The sequence below is a fragment of the Eurypyga helias genome, unplaced genomic scaffold, assembly GCF_000690775.1.
Source record: "Eurypyga helias isolate BGI_N326 unplaced genomic scaffold, ASM69077v1 scaffold445, whole genome shotgun sequence".
Classification (NCBI taxonomy): Eukaryota; Metazoa; Chordata; class Aves; order Eurypygiformes; family Eurypygidae; genus Eurypyga; species Eurypyga helias.
The window spans coordinates 3,227-28,392 of record NW_010253398.1 but is presented as its reverse complement, the minus strand read 5'-3'; the positions used below and the strand labels follow the sequence as shown (position 1 = coordinate 28,392).

General features: G+C 37.4%; 1 protein-coding gene across 1 annotated transcript in view; it reads right to left on the bottom strand.

Annotated features, from left to right (window-relative positions):
* The window catches only part of RBM26 (RNA binding motif protein 26), a gene marked incomplete at its 5' end in the record, with an annotated part of 42,712 nt that extends 21,842 nt beyond the window's left edge, over nucleotides 1–20,870 (bottom strand). Inside the window, 13 exons of the mRNA XM_010152660.1 lie at nucleotides 1,557–1,628; nucleotides 2,625–2,756; nucleotides 6,807–6,971; nucleotides 7,846–8,005; nucleotides 8,782–8,893; nucleotides 9,909–10,049; nucleotides 10,431–10,571; nucleotides 12,302–12,541; nucleotides 16,218–16,478; nucleotides 18,281–18,492; nucleotides 19,070–19,158; nucleotides 20,041–20,177; nucleotides 20,752–20,870. Of these exons, the coding sequence (XP_010150962.1) occupies nucleotides 1,557–1,628; nucleotides 2,625–2,756; nucleotides 6,807–6,971; nucleotides 7,846–8,005; nucleotides 8,782–8,893; nucleotides 9,909–10,049; nucleotides 10,431–10,571; nucleotides 12,302–12,541; nucleotides 16,218–16,478; nucleotides 18,281–18,492; nucleotides 19,070–19,158; nucleotides 20,041–20,177; nucleotides 20,752–20,870 (1,981 nt within the window). The remainder of the gene's footprint in view (nucleotides 1–1,556; nucleotides 1,629–2,624; nucleotides 2,757–6,806; nucleotides 6,972–7,845; nucleotides 8,006–8,781; nucleotides 8,894–9,908; nucleotides 10,050–10,430; nucleotides 10,572–12,301; nucleotides 12,542–16,217; nucleotides 16,479–18,280; nucleotides 18,493–19,069; nucleotides 19,159–20,040; nucleotides 20,178–20,751) is intronic.
* Between the last annotated feature and the right edge of the window lie 4,296 nt (nucleotides 20,871–25,166).

Here is a 25,166-nt window from a genome sequence, read left to right as displayed (position 1 = left end):
AGGCTTCACGATGACTTTTTCATCTCCTTGTCCTCCTGCTCTCTGGGAAACATAGCTCCTTACTTTCCTACTGGAAAGTTCTTCTCCAACCTTGCACTCAACCAGAAGAAAAAAACATCTAGGACATGACATCTATGCTTTTTGACAGCTGTCAATCATTTCATTTCTAATGGTTATAGACTAACCTAGGTATTTCCTCGTAAAGGGATGGTAATAGGTAAAAACAGGTCAAACCAAGTTTCAGAACCCTACTAAAAATGACAAAGGAAACTGCTGTTTCACAACGAGTCCATCAAACAGCCCGGCAGCTAATCAAAATCAGTCTGTACTGTAAGTCAGAGCAGAAAGCCATTTTAGGCATGAATTTACTCTTTGTAGAAAACTGTTTCCGGATAATTCAACTCTAAGGGGGGGGGGGGAGTATTTCCAGTCAAACTGAAGCAGACTTTCATTTTCTAAAGTAAGCATATAGTATGTATGTAAAGTGTAGCTCAGGAATACATAGCGTGACATTCATCTGCAAGTAATGTAGGACAACAAAAGTGCAACTAACCAAACCAACAACGAAATACAGGCAAGAAGCCAAGATCAGTGCATTTAGGTGGACTGCTCGGCTTGAAATGAGTCGACGACACATCCTCTACAATTACAACTCAACATTAAGCATTGTTATCTCTGTATGTTAAGTACAACATAGTAACTTTGGAGTGAATTTTACTTATTCGATTCCATGAAAAGCATTAACTACCATACTGTAAGGGGTAGGGGGCAGGGGAAGCAGTGGATGCTTCATTCTTTTCAGGTCAAGCCAATTCCCAGTAGAAAAGATACACACCTAGGCAGAGGAATCTTGTTACCAGATAAAACTTGCTGCCTTTCTACCAGAAGTCTTCTCAAACGAATGTTACAAACACTGTAGAAGTCTGTCCCCTAAGGTACTAAACAGATCTGGAAACATGCACCACAAACTTTGCTACTAAATTGAACACATCAACTCTCTGTTCTAAAAACTGCAACCACTGGGCAAAACATGTAACTCATAGCCACCTTTCCCACCTTAACTCTCTTTGTCCTTTCTACACTGATTTAACTTCCATTTTTATCTTTTCACAAGTACTGCAAGTTGTAAGACCAAATAACAGGGTACATGTTTACAGCATCACGTCTTAAGGGACACAAACGCCCAGAAAAAGGTTTTATAGAAAGGCTTTCTACGGATTCGTATGTAGTGTCAAAATTTATTTATTCTTTAAATTTATTTCTGTATTCCTCTAAGAACTCAGGATCCTGGACAAATCTAGTTATTTTCATGACTGAGTAAATGGAACCTACTATACTGAAACAAAAACCAGCAGCTTCTGTCCTAGCATATTTTGGTATTCTTATAATCCTTTAGCCATCTGCTGAGTTTTGATACATTAAATTTCATAAAACTAACCTTCAACAACTTTATTTACAGTTATGAAACAAACTTCATATTGACACATGGGATTTTATAATGAAATTAATTCTACTGAAACTAAATGTGAGAGGAAGAGAATGAGACATTCTCTTACCTTTTCAGTTGTTGGAGTAACTGGCTTTGACACAAAACCCAGTCTATCCTTCACAGACAATTTAGTCACATTCTAAGAAAACAAAACAAATGTATAGTTCAAACACACTTTATGAATATATTACTGTTTCCTGTGTAATTCCAAATGTTAGAAATTTCTAAAAAAAAAACCCACTTTAATAAAACCATGGACTTCTGATCAACAATACAAGATAAATAATAAAAATCAATTTTAGATATTTAATTTTACAGTTAATATACATCTACAAATAGACTGGATAAGACAAAGATAAAGCTCAATTTGGAAACAAAGATGATACTACATAATTTTTGCAGTAAGTCCATGACGTGCTAGCTGGCAGAGGATTATCTACACACATCCTTTTAAATATACTTCAGGTTTTGTGTTCTAACATCTGGTATTTGCAGGCATCAACTGCAGTAAGTCATTGCTTGAATTTAGGCTACAAGTATTTTCCAAAGTGTGGTGGTCTGTCTTTTGAGAAGTAAAAACTGAGGTAGTGGCACAATACTAATAACGAGATACTTCCAACATAATTAAAATTTAAAGGCTACTTCTAAAGGGAATAACATGCCAGATTCTGTCATTATTCATACTGGTATTGTGGTTACATTCTTCTTGTATTAAGAGGGCTGTACAAATACTGAAAACACTTTCAGATGCTGACCACAGGTCTTTTATGGTTTTAGCTGTTTAACAGATACAGTATGAAAAAAATGATAACTTGTAGTTCCATTGATAGAAATCAACTTTATTTTGAAATCTGAAAACTGAAATTGAACACATTACTGAAATATTTTCCGAGTCTCTTAGTTTTTGTTAAACTAAGCAAAATGCTATGATACTAAAAACTAAGCACCACGCTTGAATAATAAAACCAAATATCATTGCTCAGAGGAAAACTTTAATATCAAAACACAATCAAATTAGAGGCACTTGTAAGCAGTAAATGTGTACTTGTACTATATGAATACGTTCACACACTACAGAACCCATCACAGAGAGAAATGTGCAACTGAGAGTAAAAACCAATACTAGCATACATACCTGAGTGACTTCCGTATTGGCACTCTGTGCTTCTGCAGGTTCAATATTACTTGCAGGTACCGGGCCTAATCGCTCCTTGACTGATTGTTTCACTACCGGTAAACTAGGTTGCTGCACTAGGGGTTGTATTACCTGTTAACACCACCCCATCCCAAAAAAAAAAGCATGTAATAATATTAACAACAAAGGGCTGCTACATAGGTAGTTCACTAAATACACAATGAAATTGCTGCAATGGAATTTAGATTTACGTTTCTTCCCTTCTATCATTCAGTAGCTTTTTCACCTGATGGCAAAAATAAACAGTAAGATTTACAATGTTATACTGACTATTTGTGAAGTGAGTACAGCAATAACATCTAGTTTGCACTTCCAGATTGTATAATTGATCAAACCTTGGCCTGTTTCTATTAATAATCTACTCAGACAATCTTAATTTCCACCTGTTAGAACTCAACAAGTAACAAGCAGTATTCCCATTCTTTTCACCAATCTTTTGTTATACAAAGGCAGAATACAGACTTCTATCATGAAGACCCTCACTTCTTAAAGTGATATGTTGCTTCTCATCTCCTACCTATATGCTTAACTTGGGACAAAACAGAAAAATAAAGGATATGAAGACATGCAGCCATAGGACTAAGGAAAAATAAAACAGAGCAGTTAATCTTTGAACCTACCACGGATATGCCCTGACAGCTGACACCTTGCCTTCTTTTCCTTTGACAAAAAAGATTAAACACTTAAGGCCAAAAAAAATGTGATTCCAAGGAACTACTTCTTTCCTGTCTCATTTATGACCATCAGGAGGTCACCTAATCCATTCCTCCACACTAGGGCAAAGTCAGCTATACCTAACCCATTACTGAGAGCATCTACCCATTTACTTCTTAAGAGATTTCCCATGGAAGAAGTCCTATCACCTCTCTAGGAAAAAGTGTTTCAGTGACCCTGAGCATTAGAAAATGTTTCTTAGTATCTAACCTAAATCTTCTGTGCTGACTTTTAAGCCAAGAACTCAGTTTAAACTTGGTTTATCTAACACAGATGTGGAGAGTACACTATTTCCACATACTGGCAGAAGCCTTTTATTTGATGGTTTATTACAGTCGACTCACATCATGTTTACCAAGTCCTTTCCGAATTCCTACAGTAAGAAATTTCCAAAGTAATCCTGCTGAGGGAACAACAGTAACCAAAGAATTGTGCAAGACCAGATACAAATGAAGGGACAATTTAAAAGCCAACTGATTTTATACTGAAAAAAAAAAATCAAATCAAATGGGAGGGGACACAGCCAGGACAGCGGACCCAAACCGACCAAAGAGACATTTCATCCCATAAAACATCATGCTCAGTATATAAGGTGGGGGTGGGCTGGGGCCATTATTGGTCGGTTGGCTTTCCTGGTTGCTCTCTCACTTGTGAGGCTCACTCTGACTTCGGTGCGATCTCTCTTGCTCTCGGGCTCTCAGGTTCTCACTACTCAGGACCTGGCTGGGGGGCAAGGGTCAGCAGGTGGTGAGCAATTGTAGCATTTGTCTTATTTTCCATTATTTTGATTACATATTACTATAAACAGAAAGCATTATTTTCATTTCATATTATTAGTAGCATTTCAGTATTACTGGTATAGTTAATATTATTGCTATCATTATTTTATTCATTTATAGCCAATTATTAAATTGGTCTTATGTCAACCCAGAAGTTTCCTTGTCTTTTCCTCCCATTCTTCTCCTCCACTGGAGGAGGGAGGAGGTGAACAAGCAGCTGTGTGGTGCTTAGTTGCTGTCTGGGATTAAACCACAACTGTCTGACACAGAAAAAATCTGGCCAGAAACCATTACAAATATAGGTGAAATTAATTCAGCTGTAATTAAGTAATACACCAGAAATCTTGACCAAAATTTCAATACTTACAGTGTGTGAAGTACTACAAGAAGAGTTCCTATATTACTTGTAGATATGATACCAAATACTAGCTTCAGTGAAAAGGGAAGTAAACATTCATGCACTTTGAAACGCATATGAATTAAATACCTGTTTACTGACTCAACAATTAGATAATTGCTATATTTTGGGGTAGAGGAAAATGAAAGCATTGCACTTAAAATTTTAATTTCCCTTTTAAGTTTTTCTTGTCACTGTATGCCCTTTATCACCCATAACAGACTTCAAATTGTAGCTTCCTGACACATGATGTCCTCGGTGAAGTAGGAACCCTTAATATTGGTACCTGGTACCCAGGGGAATTCACTCTCAGCCACAGTTAACTTGACAGAAGTGGTGTGCTGGGAAACTAGTAATATCACTAAAAACTGAAAGACTACTTAAAATCGATGTTTTGCAAAATAATAAATATACAGATCAGATATTAGTTTGGAAATACTGATATCAGTGACTCTTCAGGCTGTCCTCAAGAGAGGGATTGGATGATTGCACACGACAGACTCCACTGCCCTCTTTTGGCTGATCAGAGGTAAATCAAGATTAGAACACAAATACTATTTTGAGGAGCACTAGTTCAGATCAAGCATCAAGGACATTTACAGATTTAAACCCAAACTAAATTTTAAAGAATGACTGGGGAGATAGTGCGATACATGTCATTAAAACTGAACTTCTGTAGGGGCATTTGTCCTAACAAAAGGAAAGAAAGGAAACTTAGCTATAATGCCCTACAGCAGGATTGTTATGGAAAAATGGGTCACTGATTCTGAATGATTATGCCATACACCATCCAGAGGAAGAAGGAATTCAGAACTTAGAGGATTCTTTTACTTGCTGCTCTAACAACTCATTTGTTCATCATATCTGCGTACATACATAAATTAACTTTTCTCCTCCAGAGCCTGCCTCACATTTTTGAAGTGCAGAATGTACTGTTCCACACTGACAGCAAATCAGTTAAAGCAGGATACCCAAGTATTTAGAGGGACTTGCTATACTGGGAGCCGACAGGACACTCTATCCAGTAACACACCTGTTAAGAGAATCCAAGCTTCATATTTGAGTACAACCACTGTACCTGTACTAAGCACATATAGGTGCTCCCAATAGGTGCTCCGCTGTGCAATTCAATCAAAAAAATGTACAGTACAGTAGTTCAGTTGGAAGGAACCTACAGTGATCATCTAGTCCAACAGTCTGATCACTTTAGGGCTAACCAGAATTTAAAGCATGTTACTAAGGGTATTATTAAATACTGACAGGCCTTGGGCACTGAACACCTCTCTAGGAAGCCTGTTCCAGTGACTGACCACCCTCTCAGTAAAGAAATGCGTCCTAATGTCCAGTCTCAATCTCTTCTGACACAGGTTTGAACCACTCTCGTGCAGCCTGACACAGTAACAGAGAGATCAGCATCACCCTCCCCACTTAATGTAACACGTCCCTGGATCCATTTCCACAACAGTCTCTCTAATAAAGCTCTCCTCTTACGCTGCTGTTTCCACGTGTTCTCTCTCTACATATATAGTGTGTATATCTGTATATACATATAGGTTCCTTTATGTGAAACAAATTCTATTGCTACTTTCTATAGCAGTATGCATGCTCATAGGAAAGAGCACCTTTAGGAAGAAAATGGAGATTATTTTCCAAGAAAATAAATCAAACTGCCATCTTATGCTCAACAGAATAAAAAAAATAAAGCCTATACTAGTTAAAGCAAAATAGATGTTAACTCAGCAGACAGTAGCATCACATCTTGCTTCACAAGAGATGATAACAGAGTAGAATTCTCTGTAAGCAGCAGAAGGGGAAAGAGCACCTTTAGGAAGAAAATGGAGATTATTTTCCAAGAAAATAAATCAAACTGCCATCTTATGCTCAACAGAATAAAAAAAATAAAGCCTATACTAGTTAAAGCAAAATAGATGTTAACTCAGCAGACAGTAGCATCACATCTTGCTTCACAAGAGATGATAACAGAGTAGAATTCTCTGTAAGCAGCAGAAGGGCTTTCTTTAAATGCCTTCAGTCTTATCTTGCTAATCAACTCCTGAACCTTGTATCTTAGGTCAAAGAATCTACAATTAAAAAGTAACTTTTCCAAAAGAACTACATGAATTATTCATTATTTCAGAAGTACTTAAGTTTACTTTCTATAAACATTTTTTAAATGTTTAAATAATTGTATTTTACATAGCATTCTAGACAGAACAGACATAGAACCTCTACCTTCTGTGTGGTAGTTTGGATTTGTGGTGCACTGCCTTCCCGATGCCAATAAACTTTAATAAAACGATTATTTAATACTGCTTCTGTACTTGATATAGCTTTCTTTGCTTCTTCATGAGTGGCAAACTGAATAAGGGCACCTTCTGGATCACCTTGATATGCAACCTAAGGTTTAAAACAGAAGGAGGAAAAAACCTTACAGCATGTAGGATTTTCATTTCTGTATCAATTATCATAAAATCAGTAGTTTCAAAGCTCAGCAGCTTAAAATTTAAACATGATATGGGTCAGCAGATAAATACTTCCTGTTCTGTTTGATTCTGTTTGAAAAGCCTCAAGAAGCAACCTTGAGATTAAGCTCAAAGTTTAAGAACAGTTAAAAAAACCCAAACCAAACTGACATAAAAATACTTAAACAATCAAACAATATTTTTGATTGCAAATAACAGTAGGTTTTTGAAAGACAAGAGGAAGCACCACCGAAGTAAAGAAAATTGCTACAAAAAATACAGAGGTCAGTTAATAAATGTCCCATCTAGTATGAGAGCTAAACAACAAAGTTCATTTTGTTTTTCCTCCTTTGGGCATTAACATACTATTTTAGCCACCTTCGAAGGACAGATGGTAAACCACCACTGCTATGGGACTAGAAATCAATTATATCACAGGGACTGTTCTCTGGATGAGAAGTACAGCTTTTCTGTACTTAGAATTTAACTCAAAAAGTACAGTGTTTATAACATCAGATCCAAACTTGAGAAGAGGGGTGAAGGAAAAGCACTTCCAATCAATTTTCAAGGTTTTAAACAAATGTATCTTAGAAGTCTTATCTGTGAGGAAAACATTTGTTCAAAATCTGAAAGACGACTAGAGCATTTCGTTTCTGCTTCTATTAAAAACAAGATCGTGCTTTAGAAACAAGTTAGGAAAATTACAAGAACAGTTTTAGGGAATCAGTTAAAAAACAACTGGCATTCTCCTTTTAGCAAACACCTGCATCATTAAGTGAAAGCATACTGCCTTCTCTTTGCTGACTTACCTGCAAGTTGACTAAGTTTCCAAACTTACTGAAGTGCTCATTAAGTTTGCTGATATTGTTAAGTTCTGGGGGAACTTTCCTCAATTCAAGTTTTGTATTTTCATTTCCAAACTGCACCTTCTTCTGGAAACCTGGGCTGTTTGTTCTGTTAAAATTTTGCCTGCAAGAAATAAAAATCAAGCCAGAAATCCATAGCAAGCTAGCAGACACAATGTTAAATTTTATATGCTTGCTCAGCAGCATGTGTGTATGAGACAAAGATCTACAGGCTTTAAAAAAACCACTCTAATTTTAGAAAAGCATAGAGGAGTACAGCACACAGGTCCATATACCTGCAGTTTTCCCCACCAATACTTACAGCCCATAAATCTGTGAGATAATTTACAATAATTTGCTTGTATCAGTAAGTCCTGACTTCCACACTACTTCTCAGCTAATCCATGCAATGTCCCTGCAGATACTTCAAAAAACTATTCCATCAACAATTCTCCTCAGTCCCAGTAATCTCTTAAAAACCCTTCCAACCTTTAGTCACCCCCAAGTATATCTGGACCCTAAGCACTGCACCCTGTATTTTCTGTCCGTAACATACCTGGCAACTCAATCCAAAATAGCAGTGATAAAATTCACATCCCAAAACTAAAATCAGTCATCCCTAACAACCATCACACTGCAGCTGTTCTGTTTCTTAGATCATTCCAGCTTTCAGGGAGTAGATCTTGGTATCATCCAAAGCAACTTCAGCTATCTCTACACTGCCTTTGAGAGAAGACAGTCAAATACAGATCACACTATAGCACGATTTATTTCAGTACAGTCAGCTTATTCAGTTTAACTTGTTTGCAATTTATAGAAAAATACGTATGTTACAGATTACGGAGAAGAGCTTCATGGAATTCCAACTACTAAGCCAACCTTGTGTTAACGATCACTCACTTGTCAAACCAAGTCTTCTTTGTAGGAACTCCACCATCCCCTGCACCAATTGTTCTTTTCCTGGATTCAGCATCTACCACTATTCTCATACTACTTTTATTAGGAGGTTTTTCTGTAAACAGATGAAAATATTTTACAATATTTTTTGTATTTTCTGTGCATTTGATTGTAAAAAGGTATTTTGCTCAGGCTGAATTTGCATTGAAAAGCACAACTGTTTATTTTGAAATTACAATGAGCCTTGTTGAAACCGGATCAGGTCTTGGTCACAGGCTTTCCTTCTTGAACATGAACAGATGGTGTGACAGATCAAATAGCTAACAGCTTTAATTTTGTCACAGTAACATCATACAGAAGGAAAACAAAAGAGGTGTGAGAGAAGGCATCTGCCTCAAGATGACAGCACTCACTGATTCACAATGTCCCATACAACAGTCTGAGGCTCACACCATTTCTGCTAACACCTCCATTCTACTATTCGATGGCACACACAAAAACACCAATAGGAAAAGAACAGTACTCCAGAGTACTAACACCTAAAAAGCAAGATTTAGAGATGGGGTGGGAGAGGAGTGGCTCTTGCTGAAGAACAGGAATCATACTGGGGGACTCCTCACTGAAAATATACCAACAGAGACAGAATAAGATTAAATACAAATAAATACGAAGGTGAAGAAAACCACATTAAAAAATTGGCTTTATCCCTCTTCCTTTCTCATTCTGTATGCTGCTGATTCTTCTCAGGGACATGGGAACTATAAGGTTAAGATTATTCAAGCATAACTGTCTGCTACCAGATAAAAATGACTCCCTCCTCTCCACAGCAAAAATCATCCTAAGAGCCTGTTACAGAAACATTAAAGCTTTCTGTATAAATATGTACAAAGCAACCAGTTATTACAGCCAAGTGTAAGCTGTGCAATTATCTAGCAAGAGATTTCATTCTACCTGGAAAAATACACAGACAAAAAGCCTGTGAGTATAACTCTATTCAATTAAGCTTCTCAATTCTGGAAGACTTTAAAAAATACAATGTTTTCCAGTATTACATTCCCTGAAAACTGCCTCAGTCTGCAGTAACGTAAGAAAACCAGCTAAACTAATTAAGCGTATCTTTGAGAGCGTACCTCTGGGCGGTAGATCCATATCACCTGATGTGAGTCCTATCAAATTTGGTCTTTGGGCATGTACTCTATGTCTGTACATAGGTCTTGAAGTATTTGTGATACTTGGAGCTTCTGGATTATAACCATCGGTGTCATACGTTTCTGGTAAAAAAGAAACTGTCTAATTAAAATAAATTGCAGTTAAAACTTCTAAGGTTTCAAATATAACATTTCATTTCGTTACAAGATACAGTTACAATGGAAGAGTTGTATAACGACTGTCCTAAAACAACTGTCATGCCAATTTTTTTGCTTCAGCACAGTGAAAATATTATTCCATAGTCAACATTCATGTTTTACATGCAAATTTTACTTCTGTCATGAACTAACTCAGGAAAAAAAAAGAGTGTTAAGTTACTGTCACAGTCTCAACAATACAAACTTAGTCTCCCAAACTATGAAATTACAATCTCTAAAAAGTACAGTATAATAACAATGTTATTCTATTTAGCAAACCTTGTGGGCAAAGCCTCAGTACTACACCTGCTGTAAAAAGAGAGGGTGGAGCAGGAGGCGGCTGGTGATGAATACCCGTCGTAACAACAGTGGGAACTGAGCTAGTGGCTGAGTTTGGGGGAGCATCCATGCCAGCAGGCTGCAATGGGGGAAGCGGAGGGGGTGGTCCTGCAACAAACAAAGGAAAACACTGCATTCGTTTATTATCCACTAGACTCACATTACACTCAGCTCATATGGAAATTGATCTGGAATGTTTTTAAGGCTATTTAAAAAAAAAAAGGAGTGAGAGGGCATGTATACAGACACGATGCTGTACCATTCATTTATATGAAACCATCCCCACCAGCAAATGACTCAGATTACAGCAAAAAAACATTTGAATAGTTTAGTTTAATTTTCTCCAAATACCTTTTTCTATAAGCAAAATTTAATTGCTAACCCAGTATCTTCCTTCACCAGCAGTAGATCCTTAAAGTTCTACAAAACTCCCTCAAAGAAACAAATTCTATTTATTAATAGTGTATAGCAAAAATATTATATAATGAGAATAACAAACTTGAACGAAATTCTTTTTATGAACACCCAAGAAGAAACCCTACAACTCTGGTGGAAAGTCAAAGGGATCCTTCTTCAAACCAAGGGGTTTTTTTCTGGTTGATTTTTTTTTTTTCGTAAACAACAGGTAATGCAACACTTTTGAAGCTGAGCAGTCAATTTAATCATTGGCAAAACCGTGTTTTGGACAAAGATACAAAGTCACACATTCAGACTTTACATGAATATCTGGAAATAGCATGTGAGGCAGAAATTATAACCCCAGTAATACAGTTACACTCCATACTAAGTGAAATAAATTCAGCTCTTACTTAAATATACTATCAGCTAGAAATGAAAACAGTTAAAGGAACTTCCAAGCAATCTCAGTTATTCTTGAATAATTTCACCAAGTGGGACATCAAAGTTAATAAAAAAAGAAAGAAAGGAATAATCATGCCATAAAACTAGCAGTTTTTAAACCACACAAGGGAACAGAATACCAAACTGCTATTTTATAAGTGACATCCAGGCACACAAGTATCCATGTAATTTTTAGTGCTTGAGCCAAAGTACTTTCCAAGGAAAGAGTAAACAAGCTGGAAAATTTTCTGAGTTACAAGTTTAGTTTCAAAACTAACCACAAATGACATTTTCAGGTGTAAATCTGATGTAGCCATGAATTCTCTTTTAGTATTACAACCAAAGTGCCAAATCATAGAATCATAGAATGGTTTGGGTTGGAAGGGACCTTAAAGATCATCTAGTTTCAACCCCCCTGCCATGGGCAGGGACACCTTCCACTAGACCAGGTTGCTCAAAGCCTCATCCAGCCTGGCCTTGAAGACATCCAGGGATGGGGCATCCACAGCATCTCTGGGCAACCTGTTCGAGTGCCTCACCACCCTCTCTGTGAAGAATTTCTTCCTGATATCTAATCTAAACCTCCCTGATGTCAATTTATACCCATTACCCCTTGTCCTGTCACTACAGGCTCTTGTAAAGAGCCTGCTGTTCCCAGGACTTTGCTTCTTCTCTGCTAGTAGTCAGTTTCTGACAACTTCACCCACAAAACTCAAGGAACTGAGTTTTGCCATGCCATGCTTTTGCTTAAACACAATTAAAAAATTATACCATATTCAGGATGCACAATTAACACAAATTTTACAATAACAAATTTTGCGAGGATTACCACAACACACAATCATTTGGGAGTAAGCTATGCCATAGTACAACATAGTGTAAGTTTCTAAAAAAGTAATTGGCATTCTTAAAACAGCTTTTTGCACAGCACACAACCCAGGTAATGTCCAGGCTTTTCTACTAATAAAAAAAGAAGGGGGTTAATCTTTTTTTATTACCTGTTACAGGTGGAAGGCTAGGTGGTAAGGGGCCTGGTGGTGGTACCGGAGGTCTAAGGTTAACAGGAGGAGGACTCAGAATTGGTGGAGGGGGAGGAAGTCCAGGTGGAGGTGGTCCTTCAACAACCGGGGGTTGTGCTGGGAAAGGCAGAATGCCAGGAAGATTCACATCTTCTACCACTACTGGATCACTTCCATGATCAAAAGGGCACATGTCTCCTCTCATACAGAAACCCTTTTCTGAAACATCAAAAAAAAAATATTGTTAGTATTCAACAGCTGTAGTTTAATTCAGAGTAGATATGAGATGTTCCATGTGTAACAGCAGCAGTTTGTAAATCAAGGGCTTCACATACCAGCAGAAATTTATATTAGAAAACTAAATTGGCTGTTTAACAGTCAGCACACAGGAAGATTTCGGCGACATTCTAGCAGAATCATAGAATCGCAGACTGGTTTGGGTTGAAAGGGACCTTAAAGACCATCTAGTTCCCAACCCCCCTGCCATGGGCAGGGACACCTTCCACTAGACCAGGTTGCTCAAAGCCTCATCCAGCCTGGCCTTGAACACTTCCAGGGATGGGGCATCCACAGCTTCTCTGCGCAACCTATTCCAGTGCCTCACCACCCTCTCCAGGAAGAACTTCTGCCTGGTATCTAATCTAAACCTCCCCACTTTCAATTTAAACCCGTTACCCCTCATCCTGTCACTACAGGCCCTTGTAAAAAAGTGTCCCTCCCAGCTTCCTTGCAGGCCCCTTCAGGTACTGGAATAAATACAGGAGATATTTTTCTAGAAGAATTAATTCTGTACTGAATTGTAATGAACTGTGAAGCAAAGAATGAAATCTTAGTATCATCACATTAACAAAAACACAGAGTTTCTAAGTAAAAAGGCCCAGATACTGGGATTGGGAAATCTCTAGTAAAGTTAGAAATTAGTATTACAGAATTCCAGGATGAGAAAACTCACTCCAATTCTTTTTCTCTTTTGTAATTATTTCAGAAACAATTAAAATATTCTGCCATAGTTTGATGTGATTATGTAAGAGCAAAAACTCGTTATTTATATCTGTATGTATTGTACATGTGTTTATATGTAAATATTAAATGCACACATCTAAATACAAATGAATCAGCACTGATTTATATTCTTATACATGAAAGAAAACATTGGAGTGGGACCAGAGGAGGGACACAAAATATAATCAGAGGGCTGGAGCTCCTCTCCTATGGGAACAGGCTGAGAGAATTGGGCTTGTTCAGCCTGGAGAAGGGAAGGCTCCAGGGGGACCTTATTGCACCCTTTCAGTACTTAAAGGGGACAGTCATTTTAGTAGGGCCTTCAGCAACTGGACAAGGGACAATGATTTTGAACTAAAAGAGGCCTGTTGTGGTTTAATCCCAGCTAGCAACCAAGCACCACACAGCTGCTTGCTCACCTCCCCTCTCCTCCAGCAGAGGAGAATCAGAGGAGAAGACAAGGAAACTCATGGGTTAAGAACAATTTAGTAATTAACTATAAATGAACAATATAGTGATATTAATAATACTAACAATACTAATAAAACTAATAATAATAATATATGTAATTTAAGTAATGGAAAATAAAATAGTACAACTGCTCACCACCTGCCAACCAATATCCAGCCAGGTCCTGAGTACCAGACCAAGCCCAAGAGAGATCACACCATAGCGAGACCCAGTGAGTGAGACAGTGACCAAGAGAGAAAGCAAACAAACCTGACCCCTGGTCCACCCCCACCTTATATACTGAGCATAATATCTGATGGCATGAAATGTCCCTTTGGTCAATATGGGTCAGCTGTCCGGGTTGTGTCCCTTCCCAACTTCTTGTAGAGAAGAAGCCAAGACCACCAGGCCAGTATCAGAAACTGAAAAGGTCCTTGACTTGGTATAAACATCCCTTAGCAACAATAAAAAACATCAGTTATCAATATTTTTCTCAGCACAAATCCAAAACACAGCCTCGTACTAGCAACTGTAAGGAAAATTAACTCTACCCCAACAAAACACAGCCCAAGGGTAGACTGAGACTAGATAGAAGGAAGAAATGTTTTATGATGAGAGTGGTAAAACACAGGAACAAGTTGCCCAGAGAGGTGGCAAATGCCCCCATCCCTAGAAAGGTCAAGCCAGATGGGGCTCTGAGCAACCTGATCTATTCGAGGATGTCCCTGCTCACTGCAGGAAGTTGGACTACATGACCTTTAAAAGGTCCCTTCCAACCCAAATTATTCTATGACTATCTGTTTAGTGACACAAAAAACCTCAATACAATACAATGCAATATGGGGGAAAAGTTCAAAACATCTTCCAGTAACACAGAAATCAAGCTGAATGTTCACTACCATCAAACCATGATGCTGAAAACATGCCTGGATTACCTCATCTTCAGGAAGAGTTACAGAACACAAAAATTGAAATGTTAAGGAAAAACAGAAGTTCTGCAGAGGGTCAAGTAGAAAACGTGAAAGTGCAGATAGGAAAAGCAGTTTATGGAACCAGCTGTTAGTGAAGAGATAGGAGTTTCTAAATTCAGAAGAGAAACAGCCATGACAAAAGCAAATGGAAGAGACACCTGCTGAGGGATTTCACAAACAGAAACATAGGGAAAACAAACAAACCAACACCCAACACAGTAAAAGTTTGAGGACAACTGTATCACAGTTTTCCAAGACATGACTGTTTCTTCATGGAGAGGGTGGTGAGGCACTGAAACAGGTGGCCCAGAGAAGCTGTGGATGCCCCATCCCTGGCTGTCGTCAAGTCCAGGCTGGATGAAGCTTTGAGCAACCTGGTCTAGTGGAAGGTGTCCCTGCCCATGGCAGGGGGGGTGGAACTAGATGGGCTTTAAGGTCCCTTCCAACCCAAACCCTTTTATGATTTGCTTCCTACTCAGAAACTGGAAACAATAAGCTGCTGTAGAAGACAGACTGTTAAAGATACCAAAGTCCCACTCTCACACCTGGAGATGTTAGTTCAAAAGTATACTAGCCTGCATGTTTTGTTCTTTTCTAGAAAACCTGTAGAGATGAAGACCATGACACAGCGTTCTGCAGCTCAGCTTGCATTAATAAAAACCACTTCAAACCAAAACTAGAGTTTCACAACACTCTACTTGCTCTACAGTATTGCTGTGACGTACACTGGCAAAGCTGTTCTGTGCTAGTATGACTCTGCCAACACTTGAGAGTTCAGCCTCTCATTTTCTTTATGTAAAAAGAAAAAAAAAATCTATCCTATTTGAGAGTTCTGATTGTAAAGTGGTCTAGATTTTAAACTCATAATTGTGGTATACAACAAATACCCTCAGATAAAACAGGTTGACTGGCTGAATCAACCTAAATCACTGCCAACTGCAGCAGCCTCTTGTGTGGATTCTGGCACAAGACACAAAATGATAGCTTAAGACACAGACAAGCACAAAAAACCTACCCAATTTTAAGACACACCTACACAGAAAAAGTAGGTTAACACAACCCTGGGAAGTTGCAACTCTAGCCCTTTCTTGGACTTCCATCCCTTAGATAGTATGAAATAAAAAATAATGAGGTCGGTAAGGTGCTAATGATGGTCAAAACTACTGAATACAGTACTTGGCTTGAACATGACAGGAAACCTGTGTAAAACTGGATTTTTTTAAATATAATTTTTAATATAAAATATATTATGTTTCATCTATGTAATTCTAGAAACTAAGAAACTATACAAACGCTAAGAAAGCTGTCTGAAAGATAAGTGATAAAAAGTAGGATAAAATTTGCATTCAACAATTGTATAATAAAAAAATAATACATGGGGAGATGAGGAAAAGAAAGGAAAATTACCCCAATCTTTTCAGAAAGGGGCCAATCATAGCCGCAGGAAACAATTAAATAAAATACAGACTTACCATCATAATCTCTACAGCGTTTCTTTGGCAGCGGAGGTCTTCCATAGGAGTTGTGATCCAGCTGCTCTTCGTGGAACTCTGACCAACTTTCAGTAGTGTTATTTCCATGATGAGCAGGAGCAATGACAGTAATAGTGCTGCTCAGTGTAGGGACAGGGTAGTGGCCAGATGAAATATTTGTCACAGAAGAAACTGGAGTATAATTGTTCTCCAATGGATCTGTTCTATCCATATCATATTTTGGCTTTCCCAAATCCCTTTCTGTAAAAAAATAAACCAAAATGAAACCATAGCCATATTGGTTGACTCCTTCAGCACATTTTCACCAGAAACAGCCACTAATCTACGTAAGTATCTTTATTCCACATCTATTCAAGTCAAAATACAAAAATAATAATTGAAATGTTTTATAGGCACTCTGGGCATGTCGAGTTACCACCCTCAGTTATTTGTAACCCAAGTGGACAGGGTTCTGAGTAACTTGCTTTCAAGCTAGTTCATCTGCTCTAAAAAAGGGTGTTGGACTAAATGACCTTCAGAGGTGTCTTCTAACCTCAGCTATTCCATGATTCTATGTTTCAAAGGTTTAATCAGAAAAATAATAATCTTAAAAGTACTTAGTCAGCCACAGAGCTATTTTAATAACAGCTATACCCGCAATAAAGCAGAAGCCCTATTTAACTTCAAGCAGAGTACATCTTCTGTAGTGATGCATTTAGTCCAAGAACTTCAGAAGGAAAGTTATTCTGAATAAAGGGAAGCAATGGGGAAGAAAAAGGTAGCCACCACTTCAAAATACCATAGAAGGTACACATCTTTGATGTTTCAAGACAGTATTATTGTTGTATCTTCATTTTGTCTATATTCATTTAGTCACATGCAAAGCTTTGTCATGACTGGGGAAATAATAGTACTTGACAGGTGTGGAACACTCCTGGCCAGATACAGCAGTAACATGACCTTTTATTCTGAATCCATGCAAACCATTCAATCTTAATTTTCTAGTATTACCATCAAAGAAACAGTCAGTATCCATATTAAGACAGAGGAATTCTGTCATGAGATAAACTGAGTCAAACAACAATAAAAATGTCTTAAAGATGGCAGGTAAGTGTGGGTAAAACTGGCTTTTCCTAATGTGCCAAGAAAAAGAAACAAAGCTTTCACTACAACATATTGTCTCCAAGATATTACCATTTCAGTTTATGTAAAATAAACCTTTAATTAAGATTTAATCACACTGCTATCTTTTAGTTAAACTCTTGCATTCTATTTAACTTGCTTGTTCCCAAACTGTTTGGAAAATACCTGCTCGCATATTCCCAGGAACTCTGCATTTGCACTTTTAAGGCTGCGTTAGCAAGGCCCATTCCACAGAAAGAAAAATAATACACAGGAGACTTAAACCAGACTATTTCTTACCCCTACAGTGTTTAAGAAAGATAAAGAGATTATAAAATTACTCTCAATGCTCTTTTTCAATTTACTTATTTCACTGGAGGAAAAAACCCATTCTTTTCAGCTGAACAGCTTTGGTTTTAAAGAAGCTTAATTTGAACAACTACTGCACTGAAACCTTGAGTCCTTTAGTGTGCAAATGCAAATATTTACTGTAATAATTCCAGCCCCCCCTGATGACACCAAGGAGAGAAGACAAAAATAACAGAGCTGTACTCCTCTGATTGACAAGTCATTTGCTGCCAAGCAGGTATTTTCTGCCAGTTTTACCTCCAAAGATGGGTATTAATTTCTGTATCTTCCCAAACCAGACCCCCGAGTTTTGATAAACTTAATGAAATGCAATTAACTTGCATTTTTTGCCTCTCTTACAACATTGCTTAGAAATGGCCAACACAGTCAAAGGTATTAAAGAAGAATGGAGGGAAAGAAGGGGAAAACAAGCACTGAAGACATAATCATAAGCTTTTCCACAGAAACACAAACCAGATTTGAACAAAGAAACAAGAACAACAGAGGAAAATTTGGTACATTTTTAACATAGCGTTTTAGTATCAAATTCTGTAGGCAACATTCACCGTATTTTAGAGACCAACTGTTGCTACCTCTGCTTCGTGTTCTGCTCCTACTTCTGCTCCGGTCACGATCACGGTCCCGTAATCTCTCTTTGCTCCAACTTCTACTTCGACTCCTGCTGTAGCTCCGACTTCTCCCTCTTCTTCTGTTGTATCGATCCCTGTAAGAATCTCTTCTGGGAGGATTTCGGTCATAATCTCTCTTCCGAGAACGTTCATCTTTTTTCCTTTCATCACGGCTTCTAAACATGTGATTTTGTAGGTTAATTACAAGAATTATGAAGCCATAATTAAAACGCCTAACTACCATTAAGAACCTCACAAAATAGCAATGGAAAAATCAGAGAAAAGCTACAGATGGAATCTAACCATGGCCCTTCCTTTATTTTTAAAAGACTTAATTTTTTTTAATTTGGTTTATGCATTTTACTTTTACCATCCATATGATTTTAAAATTTATATAAAATATTGTTTCTGCCCAATAGTGCACCTTGCTCAAGTTGGAAACATTAAAAAGATAACAGTTACTTGAGGGAACGCTTCTAAATTAAAGGATCACAGTTCAATAATGAACGGAGTAATTGTAATATAAGCCACAAATATAAAAATAAATCATATACCTCAAGTGATAGTTGTTGCCAACTTAAGACACAGTTTACACTGTCACTTACATACTCTCAATTTAACCACATATACGTAAGAGTCTTCTTTTCCATCTTATTAGGCAACCATACAGAAAGGAAATATTTCATTTAGCAACACTACAAAAATATCAGTAATCAGATGGTTTTGGATAAGAGGCTAAGCAAAATGTATTACCTGGTATCTCTGTAGCGAGAGCTTGACTGAGGAGGGCTGTGATTTAATCTTCTCGAAAACTTTTTCTCTCGCTCTTCCTCTTTAACTATCTGAATTTAAAGTATACACACATTAGCTCAAAACACGAGTACACTACAAACGGAGAATTCCTCACAATCAAATTAAACCAAAAAGCCTCAAAATGCTGAGCAAAGTCAGCAGTAACACTGAACTGAAATGTTTGTCTCTAACGCAATTAGAGAATCTTCATAACGTATTAGATTTTATGTCTAGAAATATGCAAAGTACGGGGTGGGAGAAAATAAAGCGGAATAAGCAATCTTTGTTGTGCTGTACTGAAAATACATCTGGCTTGTTGCTACAGCCGGACCAAAACCCACACTGAGGTGAAGCAACAGATCAGGGAAGATGTGAATATTTAACAATTGATACAGTAAGGTGTTTTCTTTATCAGTAAGTTAGTTGGTTCAGATCACGGTTAAACACCTCCATGCAGCCAAACCTAGACTGCTGTTGAAAAGGACTTCTTTTGAAAAAGACTTCTTTTCTGGCTCAAAGAACAACATGAACACTTGTGTCGGAATAGGGATGTTATCTGGATTAAGCAGCTGGGGGAATGCAGACTGACATTTCCAATGGCAACCTGAATTTATGCTGAATTAAAGGGTGGCATAACTACAACAGCAATCCTGAGCGAAGAACTAATGTAGGTTGTACAGCAACTCCTACACTACTCAGTAACTTTATTTACATTTGCCTGGTCAGGACCACTTTGATTCACCTTTGAGGCATCCACTTACACTTAGAATTGCTCAACATACTAGGCACAAATCTTCTGACATTTGAATGCTGTATTACGAGTTTGGGGACTATTATTCACAAACAAACAAACACAATGAAGTTGAACACCACAAGCAACTACAGGAATGAGGAAAAAAACCTCATTAATTTAAAATAAAATCAAGGCCTACCTCTTCTTTTTTTGTCTCTTTTTCTTGGTGCTGAAAAAATTCTACTTTCAGGCTTCCTGATGATGGCTGTTCTGGTGGAGGTAGATAGCTTTTTGTATTCACAGCATCAAACAGTTTTTCCACAAATATCTGAGTTTCTAAAAGTAAAGAAAGTAAAAATATCCATTATGCAAAACGTCAGTTAACGTTTGCTTTAAAAATAAAAAAAAATTTTTAAACCCCCCCACCCCCCAAAAAATACAACCAACTAAAATTCACCAGAAGGTTAAAACGATGAATTGTATTTTTTTAAACACTTCTGCTCATTTTCTATTTTAAAATTACATTTACAGAGTTAAGAAACATATCAATAATTATAATTTTTCATAAAGGTTTGCAAAACTGGAATTATTTAATGTCCCTTAATAACACATCTGGAAGAATATTTCCGGAATATATACACAGCTCCAATACTCTGGATTCTGGCAACAACTCTTAACATCCATAATTTTGTTTCAGGAATACCAACAGACGCAACACAACTGATATACGCATATTGTGCTATATACCTCTGTTTTAAAACAAATTACTTGATGAAAATTGAATTATATACTTCAAAGTAACAAAGCTAATGAAGAGATAAACATGTGATTCTATTGTAAAAAACTGTCTGAATGAATTAAACAGGACAGACTTCTCAGTCAAGGTTAATTGTTATGACAAAGACCATACCTTTTTGAAGAAATACATCTAGCTGATCAACACACAATGCCTTCAGCTCCTTTTCACTTTTATCCTTCTTTACCAAAGCCAGAACATATTTAGCTAGGGCAGATGGATCTGCATCACAGCTGCAAATGGATTAATTAAAAAAAAATAGAAGCAATTAAATTACAGAAGTTAATGTCTGAAACTGGTACGACCAATACATACAGAGGACCAAAACCTTTCTTATCAAAGTAATTGAAAGTAACACTCAGGTATTTTTTTAAGACAGAGTCCAGGTATGTTAAGATTGCCAACCTTTGTTTTCCAGAGAAGTAACTGCCTAGAATATTTCCAAATAACATTGCGTGGAGGACCCCACAGCAAAGTAGAACAGACTATTTAGAATGAAACTGCCTCAACTGCCTAATAGTCCTAAAAGCAATTACTAATAAAACAAATACTTCTATATTCCTAATTATGAAATCAATAATTCTGAGTGTAATCCTGACTGTTAATGGGGAAAAGTCAGTCTACCTAATTACAAATGAATACAGTGATACAGGAGTGATCTATGCTATTTTAAAAAAAAAAAAAAATCAGACTCTCAGAGACTCTCTTAAATATGTTTTTAAAAGATCTTATTACTGCCTACATGTGAACACCATAAAGAGATGATTAATGGAAAAATCTTAATTTCAAAAGCCTAAGGAAAAAGCAGTCATACAATATTATCACAGAAACCTTCCTAAGAGGTACAGAGAAGGGAAATTCAGGTGGTCATTATCCATTTTGGACATCTAAATTCAATCTAAAATTAAGCATGGAGGACTTCAGTGGAGAAACTGATGGTCTCATGCACATCAACAAAGAACTCAAGGTGGATATACAGCTTACTCCATTCTAAGTAGAACATTATTTAAAATAACTGGTCCAATTTTATTATAATGTTTCATGAACAGTAATCTACAATGAACTTCGTACTGGTGTTACAGAGTAAAACCTGCCAAAACAAGTGAGAATTCTGCAGAAAACCATTTCACACTTTTTAATTCAAAGCCAGTAACTAACGAAATACTAAGACACTAGATTACCAGGGAGAAGAGCAGCATTTTCTTAAACCATTTAATCCCGTTATTTAGCATAAAACAAAGGAAGATCTCAGACCCCACAACACAAGGCAAGATTTAATACACCCATGCTGGTCATGTGATACAGCTAGCTTGTTTGGGTGGTGACTGAAGTTAACAGTGTTGTGAAGTGCTAAAACAAGAGTGAAAAAAAAAAAGATTCTACTGATGTAGATTAACTGTAGATTCTCTGCAGCAAAAATAACTGAGAAATTAGTATAATTAAGCCATGGTCAGGGAGTTGCACTGAATATGATTATCACACAAACACCATTCCACCAGAGTCACAAGCATGGAGTATAAGAACAGCTCCCAATCTCTTCCACATTAAAACAAATGAAATTTCAGTGCTGGCACCTGACTATAAATATGAACACTGATAATTCAAATTACATGTATTTAAGACACTAGGCAGAAGAAACCAAATCCTTCACCATATCACGCTACCAATTCCTCTCTCCAAAAAAGCGATCTCCTGCACAGCAAGCAACATCCTCTCTGCAAACATATCCACTAAGCAAAGGAAGCAGATTTGTTGGCATCCACCCTCAGGAGATCCTCTGGATAGCCTAAGCCCTGCACAGAGTGCTCTGAAGTGAAAAGTCAAAGCTTCAAACATAACTCAGCATCCTCTAGAAAGGCAATAGCAGAATTTCATGCTGTAAAAGCAATTTGAGCTGCTATGGGATGTACCACAGTATTCTGTATTACTCTGCATTATTCACAGATACAGGAGAAGGGAGTTCACACTCAGTCTTACATTCCAGAAGAACCCGCACACACTAAACCGACAAAATGCAAATATATACTGTTAATCGAAAAACAGACTGCGCACCAATTGAAAACTCTTTGGAAATGTTTTCCTTCAACTACCATATCTCGTTTGCCTCCGTTCAGATTTAACAGTTCCACATCCAGAAAGAAAGGCTGTCCAAGCACCAGGTCACCTTGGAAGGAGGTCCATAAATAACCTCCTACAGCAAGAGCGGTAGGACTGCAAGGGCTCTTCTATGCCACCAGCACCTGAGCACATCATCCAAGCAGATTATGAGTGCCCGACATTGAACCCAGTGTTTGCCTCGGGCTGCAATGAGGGGTCTCATGCAGTACAGCCCCCAGGAGACCCTCAGATCAAACTGCCAGAACTTCTCAATGCTTCAAATTTGCAAAGTTACTGGTTTTCTTTTAACTGTTCCTTAATGCAAGTTCAGTGTCACTACAGAATATTTTTCAGTCCTCTCCCAGTTTCAAGCTGAATCATGTCTTGGAAAATTAGGGTGCTATTTTTGTATTATCTATGTACAGTCATAACAGGAAAACAATGGGGGGGGTGGAGGAGGGATACTTCTCACATTATAATCTTTAATTCACAGAATCATAGAATGGAATGGGTTGGAAGGAACCTTAAAGACCATCTAGTTCCAACCCCCCTGCCATGGGCAGGGACACCTTCCACTAGACCAGGTTGCTCAAAGCCTCATCCAGCCTGGCCTTAAGCACTTCCAGGGATGGGGCATTCACAGCTTCTCTGGGCAACCTGTTCCAGTGCTTCACTACCCTCTCCGGGAAGAATTTCTTCCTGGTATCCAATCTAAACCTCCCCACTTTCAATTTATACCCATTACCCCTTGTCCTGTCACTACAGGCCCTTGGAAAAAGCCCCCTCCCAGCTTCCTTGTAGGCCCTTTCAGGTACTGGAAGGTGCTATAAGGCTCCCCAGGGCCTCCTCTTCTCCCTTTTCTCCATAAAAATCAAGACAAAACGTTACATCTGAACTTCCACAAATTTAGTTCTCATCCGATAATACGAACAGTCAGCACTCACTGTTCAAAACCTGCTACAACTGATTTAAATGACAACATGTACACTCAAAATTATTCAGGGGAAAAAAAAAAAGTCAGTGTATAAGGTAAAAACCCACTGCTGTTAGCTACTGCCATGCACTTTAATTCTCCATCTCCTATCTACAATAGTAACTATACAACAACCTCATAGTTAAAGTAATTCCTTTATCATGAGCAAGGTAGAAAATGGAAAATCTTGTCTGGAAAGCCACCTACATTCCAAAAAGTATAACCAAAAAAAACCCAAACTTTTTTATGTGCCCACCATAGTGATAATTTTGGAAATCTAAGCAATACTGGCCACCCCAGAATGACCTCAGAATTTCCATCCATACACCCAACTCCAAGACACTCTTAAGACATCCTCAATAAAAACGTACATAAATCTACTTCCAGTTTCCAAAACAAAGAACCACTTTCTCCTGTGGCACTGTCGTAGCATTTATCACTCTGTATGAGACACAATCCAAAACAATCCTACTGAACCCAGTTATTATTATCCTATATGCCAGTATAGAAATTCCCTGGTACACAAGAGGAAAAACTTGCATGCTTTCAAGTCAAAACTCTGTATTTATCTTGACTATTCAACAAATACTATTTTTTTAAGAAATACTAACAGACAAATCACTTCAAAATTATGCTAATTAAGCAATAATGAATACATTGTTGAATGCATTTTTGTGGTGAGATGGAGAAAATGTTTTTGTAAATTGACAGTATGATTTTATGTGACTTCTTTTCACTTTTTAAAATTAAATTACAAATTATTTTACACAGCCAAGGGCTGGCTTCCTTTTTTTACGTACTGACTTGAAACAGAAGTCTCCTCTATCTAGATCAAAGTTTGAAAAAACCCACAAACAACTAAACTGTTTTTTCCACACTATTTATTGTGAAGACAATGCCCGTTTCTGTAGCTATTTCAGACAGATTTAACACTGTTAGTCTGGTCTTTTACTGCTTTTCAGACTCTTATAAAATGCTCTGCCTCATTTTTTTTAGTAGGATGCTAAAATCAAATTGTTAGCAACCTGAAGTGCTGGAAGAAAGGAATAACTGGTCTTAAGAAGTAAAAAGGAAATTTAAACTTTATGAAATTATGAATGTAGGAGGCCTGACTGCACATTTCTTTTTATTTATAGTTATTAGAGTTCTGGATATTATCGTTAATGATTTTGTTTGAGGGACAGCCGCTTTTTTGAAAGTGCTTCATTTCTACTTTTTCACATAGACTGAACTCTGAAGTGTTGTGTATAAATTCTTCTTCATTCAATTTGGTCAAAACCTGCTGGGTTTCATTACAGGGGCCTTGAGTTTTTTCTGATAAACAAGTTCTTATGTTCTCTAGTTTGGCAGTATTTTCTTACAGAATACAAACTTTGTATGTGAATAATATACAATATTCTTGCTGTATCTTTGTTGTATATACATGGATTTTTCACAGAAAGGTAGGGGTTGGAAAGTA